The sequence below is a fragment of the Tachysurus vachellii genome, chromosome 6 (genome assembly GCF_030014155.1).
Source record: "Tachysurus vachellii isolate PV-2020 chromosome 6, HZAU_Pvac_v1, whole genome shotgun sequence".
Taxonomy (NCBI): Eukaryota; Metazoa; Chordata; class Actinopteri; order Siluriformes; family Bagridae; genus Tachysurus; species Tachysurus vachellii.
In genome coordinates, this window is record NC_083465.1 from 17,044,757 (window position 1) to 17,055,080 (window position 10,324).

At 36.4% G+C, this 10,324-nt stretch overlaps 1 protein-coding gene across 1 annotated transcript; it reads right to left on the reverse strand.

Moving 5' to 3' along the window:
• Positions 1-832: 832 nt before the first annotated feature.
• Positions 833-8,528, reverse strand: slc17a5 (solute carrier family 17 member 5). Its single transcript, XM_060872614.1, has 11 exons — positions 8,371-8,528; positions 6,224-6,417; positions 5,380-5,613; positions 5,192-5,279; positions 5,018-5,104; positions 4,809-4,927; positions 4,510-4,671; positions 4,115-4,247; positions 3,769-3,916; positions 3,467-3,557; positions 833-2,474 (listed from the first exon to the last, which is right to left on the reverse strand). Exons 1-11 carry the CDS (start codon positions 8,453-8,455, stop codon positions 2,343-2,345), a joined length of 1,473 nt encoding a protein of 490 aa, XP_060728597.1. The 5' UTR covers positions 8,456-8,528; the 3' UTR covers positions 833-2,342.
• Positions 8,529-10,324: the final 1,796 nt, after the last annotated feature.

Below are 10,324 nucleotides of genomic sequence, written 5' to 3' on the forward strand. Positions count from 1 at the left end.
CAATGCTGCAAAAAGATGATTACTACTGACCATCATCGTTGTAGTGTTGTAATAGCTACATACTATTAGCAATATAGTGCAGTAATGTTAATTTTCCAAATAGTTTTCTTGAGCTTGATGATGTTTTAACAGTGATGGTTTTTAAACCTCTGTAATACTGCTGTTGTGTGTTCTAAACATATAACACTGCATTATCTCACCTTTTACATTTTGTGTTTCCTAAATCTGTTCCTAGTGAATGTTAGACTAGTCAAGAAACTGGAACATATTCTAGATCATAACCCAACATCTTAACATTTAATCAATTTGACTTAGTCTACTGGGATCATAGAATATTAGAACGTGTCGACAATGAATTTGGAGTTTTTAAAAGATTGTTATTTTAATTTGATTTTCTGATGTCATGAATATGCTACAATTAATAAACATTTACACATATCATTGATAATGAAAGGCCGAACCCAATGAAAATATATATTTGTACAAAAGGGTAAGACATGCATGTTTAGAATATATTCAATGTATTATGTGTTAAGGGGTTTTGTTATTAATGCTAAGAAAGCTTGGAAATGCAAAAACTGAATTCATATGTACAAAATATAACAGTTAATACTATTTTGTTCAACGCAATCATTAGATTTAGGCACAGCATGATCATTAAATCTAGAATGTGACTGCTCTAAGACAACCATAATTATAGTGAAAAAATATTATGAATACATGTTTAAACGAACATTTTCGGATTAATTACAAATTTAACACAAAAACCATATAATCAAAACAAGCCATTCAACAACCATTATTAAAACAAAAATAACCAAACAGTACATGATTGATTTGTGCACTTTAATTACTTGGAATGAACATGATTTGTTACGATCAGGGGAAATGAATTCAATACAAGACTTTTTACAAGGTCAATAGATTTGGCTCACACAGAACTTCAGCTATGTAGCAAACAGCATGGGGATGTGTTCTTTTCACTTAAGGGGTCTTTCTTACAATTCATTCATTCTTCTCAATTTCTTTCCATTCTGTCCATTCCTGAGATATCGGACTTTATGTCTTAACTAAACAACTTAAATATGACGTAAAAATGATCATCCCCAAAAAAAGAAGTTATATTTATCTTTAAAATGATTATAATCAACAGTAATTTTACACAGAACAAAGTATAAAAAATTTTTTTTTTTTATAAAATTGCATGTAGAGTGAATTATCAGTCACTGCTGATATAAGACCAGTGGCTAGAGCGGAATGCACTTTTTGCACTATTTTACCATGCACTATTTAAAAATATAATAATAATAATAATAATAATAATAATAATTACATTAGATCAAGTCATCCCAAAGGGAAAGTAACATTATGATTAACAACACAGTAAAAAAAAAAAAAGTGCTATCCCACTTTGTCAGTTTTCTAGGCTACAATCCCTGTGAATCCATGTACAAGGCAGTTGAGTTAACAACATAGTCATTCAGCATGGCATCTTACATCAGCTTTCCCTCAAACAAGGTCACTATGGTGTGCGCACATTTCTCATGAACTGATATCATCCAAACCATTCTCCCCTTTTCCCTATCCCAATCTGTGCAATAAAATTTAAAAGAAAAATTCTGTACATTCTGTTCTGTACATCAGAGACACATAGTCTGTACTTCATTAGATTCGATTTCAATGAAGTACTTTAAAACAAGACCTTGTGGTTATCAGGTTAAGCTAGTTTAATAATATTTGGCCATCAGTAACTAAATGTCTTGACTGTGCCTCCTCCTACATTGGAAATGCTCACAAAGGGAGAATTTCAGCATTTTTCCTAACTTAATAGGACTGCATTAGCAGTTCAGTTCCCATTTCTGACCGCTAGGTGTAATAATAACTCTATGGAATTTAAGTTGGGCAACAAGCGAGCTGCCCCATGATTGTGAGACATCTAGGAAAGCAGGCAAATGATGATTGAAGAAAAGAAAGAAAAAAAAAAACACTGCTGAATGAATGACACATATCATCCCAGCCCCACCCAGACTTTAGAGTAGTTATTATTATAAGCTGAAAGCAAATTATAGGCACTGAATTGTCTGCTGTCTGATGTACACTAGATAAAGACGTGTGTCTTGTGAAAATACTGGCCCTATAAATTCTTAAAAACACAAGTGAGAGAGCAAAAGTCACCAAAACATCCATTTAAAACATATAATGATATTAAAGACATTAAGCAATGTGTTTACCAAAAACAGTATAATTTATTCAGCTGTGCTTGAATCTTCAAGCAGAGTCTTCTGAATCCATTTCCTGAATTCAAAATGCCATAGTGTCCTTTCAGTCCCTTAAAAGACTTTCTATTCCATGTTCACTCTCTGGATTGCCCAAGGTTGAACTGTACCTTTTCCAAACAATGTGTAGAAGATAGCACCAAATAGATTTATCCCAGCTGAGATAAAAAATACTGTCTGCCAGTCTGAAATAGTGTTCTGAAACCAGAACAGCAGAGTAATGCATTAGTCAGTGTAAACATAGTGAACGTCTGAAAAGTCAGGGAGCGTTGGCAATATTTGAGCAAATACGTCAATTGATTATATTTTGCAAAATCCATAAATACATCATACAATTGCTGAGAAAAATGAGTAGTGTAAGAATGAACATGTAGAGCATTTATTATAAGTAATAAATACTTAATGTTGTTTTATTCTCTTTGGTTCCTGACTTTTCAGACAAACTTTATATATAAATGAGTCTAAAAACAACATGCAGTTTGATACGTAACAGAAAATGTGATTGACAGTCATGTTTTTAAGGACAATACAAATTTCATATCTGCTGACAGGTCAAATCAACAAAAGCTAAAACAAATTGAAATGATGTTTAATTACTTAATGTCACACCACTAGAAATGGTAATTATCCAGAAACCGGTTCAGTATCACTGCAGCGGATTTTCTACATTAAAAACAAATTCTGATGGACAAAAGTGTACAATTTTATAAATATTCAGCCAGTGTGGCTGCTGGATATGACTCCAACTTAACAGGAATAAAAATCTCATGTACTTAAACAAGTGGCATATTCCATTTAAAACTGGCCACCATTGAACTCTCAAGAGAATGTCTACTTAGGGAGGGTTCTGCAATTGTGCTCTATAATGTATAATGACTTGGATGTTTGAATGGCTGGTTGTTCTTAAACAAGTTCTCATGCCTTTCTGTGAAGGTCTACATTTTCTGTATAGTTCCTGAATTTCCTGAAAATTGCAAGACGAATATGATAGACATGCTCTGGCACTGCATTATACACGAGGAACTTCTAATCGTCTGCTTTTTAAGATCCTAAATTGGGTCAACTAACAGATCGCAAATAGCAAACTATTTCAACAGCCTAAACTATAAATAAAATATATAAACCTAGAGAGGAGTTATGTTTATAAGAACAATAAAGATATGTAATTATACAGCAATGAAGAAACTTACAGATTTAGTCAGTGATCTTGCTATCACAGGACCCACCATGCCGGGGATAGTCGCAAATGTGTTCGTGATTCCTAGCAGTATTCCAGCATATCTGAGGACAAAATGTATTAGAAGTGTTTCAGATTTCTTATATACATTACCGTTCAATAGTTTGGAAACAACGATTTTAACACATTTGTTGCAAATACACACTAAGAATGCAAGTGTGTCATCTACTGCTTTTGTCTGTGCCTCTGTTGGATGTCTTGAGACATTTAATGACATTTCCAGTATGGTGGTCCATACAAATAGATTGATCTTACGATGGTGCAATGTCAAGATGATTGATGTTAAAGCCAGATGCTGAAAAGCTTCCCAGAGTTGTGGAGATAGTAAGAAAAACAACAGCCAGGATGTAGTTGCAGTTAGTGTATCCGGCTGCCACCAGGAACACAGCTGGTCCCACCATACCTGAACACACACACAAAACTTGCATGCAAGATCTGATAGATAAGAACAACTAAAGGAATCACATAATGGTTTTAACTCTGATTAAAACCCCTGTAGTGCAGGTTAAGCTACACATTCCATGACAGTGCAGTTTATGAAATTGCTTCTTCTTCGGGTTGCAAATGCTGAGTTTTTCTATGGTGGTGATCACTTCCTCACCTACTACACTGAAGGCCTTGCGCACAGTCACAGTGCGGAAAAGCCAGGTCTCTCTGAGGTAGTCTGCTAACTGGCCTCCTCCAATAGACATCAGCCAACAACCCAAATAAGGCAGAGCAGAGAGCATCCCGTTCTAACATGACACACAGCAAAAAACACAGCACTCTTCTTAATCAGCAGTATCCATTATTATATATGTATATACACATCATATATATATATATATATATATGTACATATATATATATATATATATATATATATATATATATTTATTTTTTTAAATATCCGATACATAAATACAGATTTAATCATAAATGATTAAGAAATCATAGATACGATGAAATCATTTTGTCAAATCAAAGTCATTCAATTACACATGATAATACACTAACCTCCTTAATGCTGAAGCCCAGAATGTCATTCATGTAGGTGGGTAAGAGAGTCAGAAGCGTGTAAAATGTCCAGTTATAGGAAAAGTGTGCCACAACTATGGCCCATAGAGGGACAGATGAGAAAATGGACATCCAAGGGATGTAGGCAGAAGTGGGAGACAGCTATTCCAGAAATACAAATACATACAATGTGAGTTCACTGTAAGTCAACTGCTCCATTAATTTTAAAGCAACTAGTCATTTAGGATTATGGCAGAACAGCAGATAAAGTATTTTTTTTTATTAAATATAATGTTTACCTCTTTTTTTAATGAAGCTTTTATGTAGGTCTTCTCGATCTCTGATATTCTTCTGTGCTGGTCAGGACTATTACTGACCAGACAAGCCCACAGGAAAAACCAGAGTAGCCCAATAGCTCCTGCAACAACAAGAAAATAATGTAAAGGATTTCTAGGAAGCAAGCAAAACCCTTTTTTAAGCAGATGTTATAATAAGACCTTAACCTCACCAAATATATAGAAGACATATGTCCAATCCAGGTAAAAACATATCTGACCAGATATGGGAAGGGCTACTACAGTGCCAAGCTGGGCACCTAAAACAACAACAACAAAAAAAAAACAACAGATTCTACACATTGTAAAAAACATTACTGCATGCACTTGTAAACATTATTTTCTACCTGCATAAGAGATAGTAAGCAGTCGACTCCTCTCCAAGGGTGGAGCCCAGGATGCCCACATAGCATGCATAGCAGGAAATGTCACTCCCTGACAGCCAATAAAATGTACAGAATAAATACAGAATCAATATTCAGCAGCAAACCACAAGCTAAGATGCACACATGCATGTCTAAACAATGTTGCTTACCTCCCCTATGCCCTCCAACACCCTGACTGCTATGAGATAACCAGCTCCCAGGTCTGCAGCCACAGGCGTTAACAAAGTGAAGATCACAGTTCCTAGGATGCCAAAGCCCAGCAGCCACTTGGCACCATATTTGCGGGCCATGTAGCCACCTGGTATCTGAGTTAAGATGTAGCCATAAAAGAAAGAGCCCAGGATCCAGCCCTGAGTCTCTGAGTCCCAGTCATACACACTGGCCTGAAGAAGGCAAATAATCACAGGAGTATCAGGTGTCATTTTTATACATCTCATATTTCTGAGTATTAATAAGTATTATGCACAGGTGAGAATAAGTAGTTGGAAAAACTGTTGCTTGAAATGCTGTTTATGCAGAGTTTTATCTTTGATAAAAGTGAATGATGATGGAATAATGTTGAGATTGCTATCTAATGCATTTCAAGTCTAATCACTTGAACTGTGTATGAACTGCAGTCATGTGCAAATCAAATCGATTACAGAAATTTTGTGTGACATGGTCAAGTCTGTGTCTTTGAACAGTTCACTAAATTACACAAGAGATACCTTGTTCTAGCTGTTTCTCCCAAATCTTCTAATAGTATTACTTCTACTAGTCTAAAGGCCACATCATATATTTAATGATTAAACAGATGTAAGAAAGTACAAAGAGTGTTTAAGGTTCCATTTAGATCAAATTTCAGTACAAGTGTAATAATATACACACATGTATACACGCTTTATTTCTTTAATGAATTTAGACACTCCTTTTAAAGCACTAGAACCTTGAAGTGCTAATCAACTTTCCAAAAAAGTATAGGGCAGGTGTTTTGGTAAAATGAACTGCTCTTACTGTGTGGTTGTGTCTGGGCCGAGCTGGGCTGGTATGCTTTGGGCACACAGAGCCATTGACATTGGTACTGGTGCTAGTGTTTCCCAGCATATCCACCATGGCCACGCTGAGATTCACCCGCAGTGCGTATGCCACAAAGAAGCCATAGCATGACATTAAGGCAAGGCCATAGCGTGAAGAGCATAGCACAGGGGCTGTAAAAACACATCTTTTTTTTTTTAAAACATGTACTCAAGTGACATACAAATATATACAGGGATATTTTAAGACACAATAATTTGTGTACCTGTGGACAATGCACAAAAGACAGTAGTTTGCCAGGCCCCCCTCCCACACACACACACACACACACACACACACACACACACAGTAGCTTAGACGTTGGTATGCAAATTTGTCATTTGTAGGTAAGTTATTTATAAATAAATGTTTGACCTAAGATTTGAGTTAACTATTCTCATTTCAATGACCTGTGTGCATTAATGTCTAATAAAGAATATTTATTCATAAAATTTAAACTTTAACTTTTTAGTCCTTAGCATTTCTACAGTTTTTCTGATCCGTATTTCTCCATGACATTCATTGCATAATCTCTGCATCCCACAACACGCATAGCCAGTTTTAATCAACAGCCCCTTCAAAATTAAGCAAAGTTTAAAGCAAGAAAATATATTGGATTTTAAGTTTTTCAAGCATATCTACACGCTGTTTCTTCTAAACATGCACTATTAATATATTTGTTATATATACGATTATACGCATAAGATATACGCATTCATAACATGAGATCACACAGACAGGAATTTAGATGAAGCCAAAATGGATCCTGTCTGCTTGATGTAACCTACTACCTGAGTCATCACCACACCTCTCATGTTTCATCTGCTCTAGTCATTGTAACATTAAGTAGACTGTTATTCTTAAAGGAGTGAGTACAATCTGATAAAATAAGACATAAGAGATTGTTAAGAGTTTTAAAGAAAGAAAGATAATTGCATACTTTAGCAGACATATATATTAATGTTCTCTATGCATATTCAGTGCAGTCACAGGCACAGCACATGACTGTAAAATACAGTCCACACACTACAGATTCCTGTCTGTAATGAAGCTGTAGTTTTATATCTTTATGTAGCTATCACGTGACATTAAGTGACATCATTACGAGGTCAGCTGATGGATAGAGAGCAATAAAAATCCCCATCAGACAAACCAGGTATAAATGTTATACAACATATAAACACGGATTTTAACATTACAGGAAACACCAAGTTCTTAACGACTTCAAGTCAGAACGTTTTCCATAACAGTGAATGAAATTCCTAGTAGCACTATTCGGACGGTACTAGTTTTACAGGAGGTCGTTAGAGAAATTTCAGTTTCACAGATGTACTTTGTGATTTTAATCCCGTCCGAATCTGCCATGTCTGTCTTTTTCTCACACGACCTGTGTAAAAATTCCAGTACAAATTATCTAGTTTTTCAGCAAAATCGGCGCTCCTCTGAGAAATCTAATCCCGTCCGAATGCGAATGTCTGTGATTGCCGAAAATGTTTTTTCCAAAACGCGTTTTCTTGTCTGTTTTGGTCAACGTGAACTACCGTATCAACCCTAGCGCACCGGTATTCAAGTTTATTGATCGGTCATATGACCATACGCAATCCACGTATCCTGGACATGTGGTCTTGTGCAACGCCCACATGTAAAACACAGACACTCCTACCTCCGTAATAAACACAGAGATGTTAGTCCCGTCCGAATCCATACATGAAATGACAGACGTCGGCTGAAAAAAATTCTAACTCAAACGTCGTTTGGAAAACTAGTGCCGTCCGAATAGTGCTAGTCTGGACATAAAGTACTGTAGGTGTTGTACAAAGGGTCCATGAGGCTAATGCAGGTTAGCAAGGAAGCTCGAATTTCATCACAACTTAACGACAGTCGTGTATAACTGTGGAAGACTAACGTGTAGCTGATTACTCAAATCTTCACAGCATCAGTAGACATGTATGACATTTTAAACACACCGGATTCTTTAGCTTGCTAACGCTACATCACGTTATAAACGCTATTGTTTTGATTTCTGTCGCAAACTAACTGCTGAATTCAGTTTCTAATAGACGCATGGACATAAAGCAGTCGTTCACCTCTTTTTATGACATCGTCCTTATTGTGATGAAGCAAAGGCTGCTCATAATCATCGGTTTCTGTGTCTGATGCTATGCGGTCCATCGCTCATACAGTGTCGGTGAAATGATGTTTACTTCCAGGATGCGAGTCACAATGGCACTACATGGGCGAGGCGTCACGCAACTACAGCTATCATTGGTTCCTGGGCTGCTAAGCACCGCCCCTTAAGGATACGTCACTCATGGAGCCACCACTAAATCCGTGTGTGTGTGTGTGTGTGTGTGTGTGTATATGTTTGAGGCCATTGAAGATCCTTCACATCAAACTCAACAAATAATGTGTTTAAACTTCACTTTGTGAACAGCCATGTTGGAACATGGTCTCAAAACTTTTGTCACAATGTTGGAAGCAAACGACTGTTGAATTTGTATGCTGTAGCTTTAACTTTAACCATCAAAGAAAAAATAATCCCCAGACCATCAAGTCTCCTCCACAAACATTACTATTGATGCTATGCATTCTGGTAGGTAGCATTCTCTGTAAAACCCAGATTTGGATTGTGACATAGTGAGGAAAACAACCTCCTCATCAATACAACATTTATCAGATTGTCACCCACATGAGTATGAGGATGAGGTTCCCCATTTGAGTCTGGTTCCTCTCAAGGTTTCTTCCTTCACCATCCAAGGGAGTTTTTCCTCCCCACAGTCACCTGCGTCACATCAGACTTGCTCACTGGGGACATTTAAATATATCTAATATTAATCTTGATTTTTTTTATTATATTAATCTTTCTATTATAAAGAATAATAGAAAGATTAATATAATAAAAAAAATCAAGATTAATACAGCTTTACATCACTGCAGCTTACATTTGCCTTTGCACATAGTGATCTTAGGCTTGTGTTCAGCTGCACGGCATTATTAAGTGTTTTCCCAAGCAGGTAGCTCTGAAGCACAAGGTGTGAGTTGTGATTACACCCCAGACTGGATGCAGCTAAAATCAGTACTAAATACTAAAATCAGTATAACAGCTAATACATCTTCTGGCATGTCAGTTGGAAGGAAACCAGGGTGAGACAGAGGAAACCCGCAGTGATGAGGGGAAAACGGACACACACGAAAGCTTTGCACAGACATTCATTTAAACTCAGGATTGAAATGGGACCATGGGATTGTTTAGTATTTTGATAACTTATCTTGTGTTTTCTAGCCACTCAAATCTGTTCTGTATATGGTACTCTCTCTTGAAATTCTCTTTGAAATTGTATTTTTCATAAGCAAGTGGACAAATCGATGAGAATATTGTGAATATATTGACTAATGGTGAGAAGCATGATTCATGGTGAGAATCATGATTCTTCTATTGACACACAATAGAAGCAATAAATAAATAAATAAAGCACCCCAGACTCCAGAGCTAAAGTTCTCATCATTCTGGTTTGGGGAAAATATATATATAAAAAAAGGTATGTCCCCAAGATATTCAAAGATTAAAATGACAACATAAAATGTCAGCTCCAACTTGTCAACTTGGGAAGTTCTTTCCGGTTTTACAGATGTGACACTGTATGGACTTTGTGAAGTGTAAAGTTCGTCTTCTTAACCTTTAAATCAGTTCTGGCTTTGGAGTAATTAATATACAGACACAATACTTGGTTCAAATCTATAACACTGACTATTCTTGTTGATGCTTTGAGAAGGTGAACTTAGATGACGGTATGTGTCAAGTGGTAAGTGTCAAGTGTCTACAAACACATAGAGGGGAAAAACTTCAATATGTCTAATCTTTCTCCAACTCTTAGCACTTAAACCAACGCTAAAACCGAGTCTATTTATGGCATGAATCTATACACCAAGCCCCAGCTTTTACAATGCCCAAGGACCTAAAGGCCACTGGATGGCGCTAAAGCAACACCTGAACATCAGGCAATCCCTTCTCAAGAATTTCCTGGTAAGACATTTGGATAT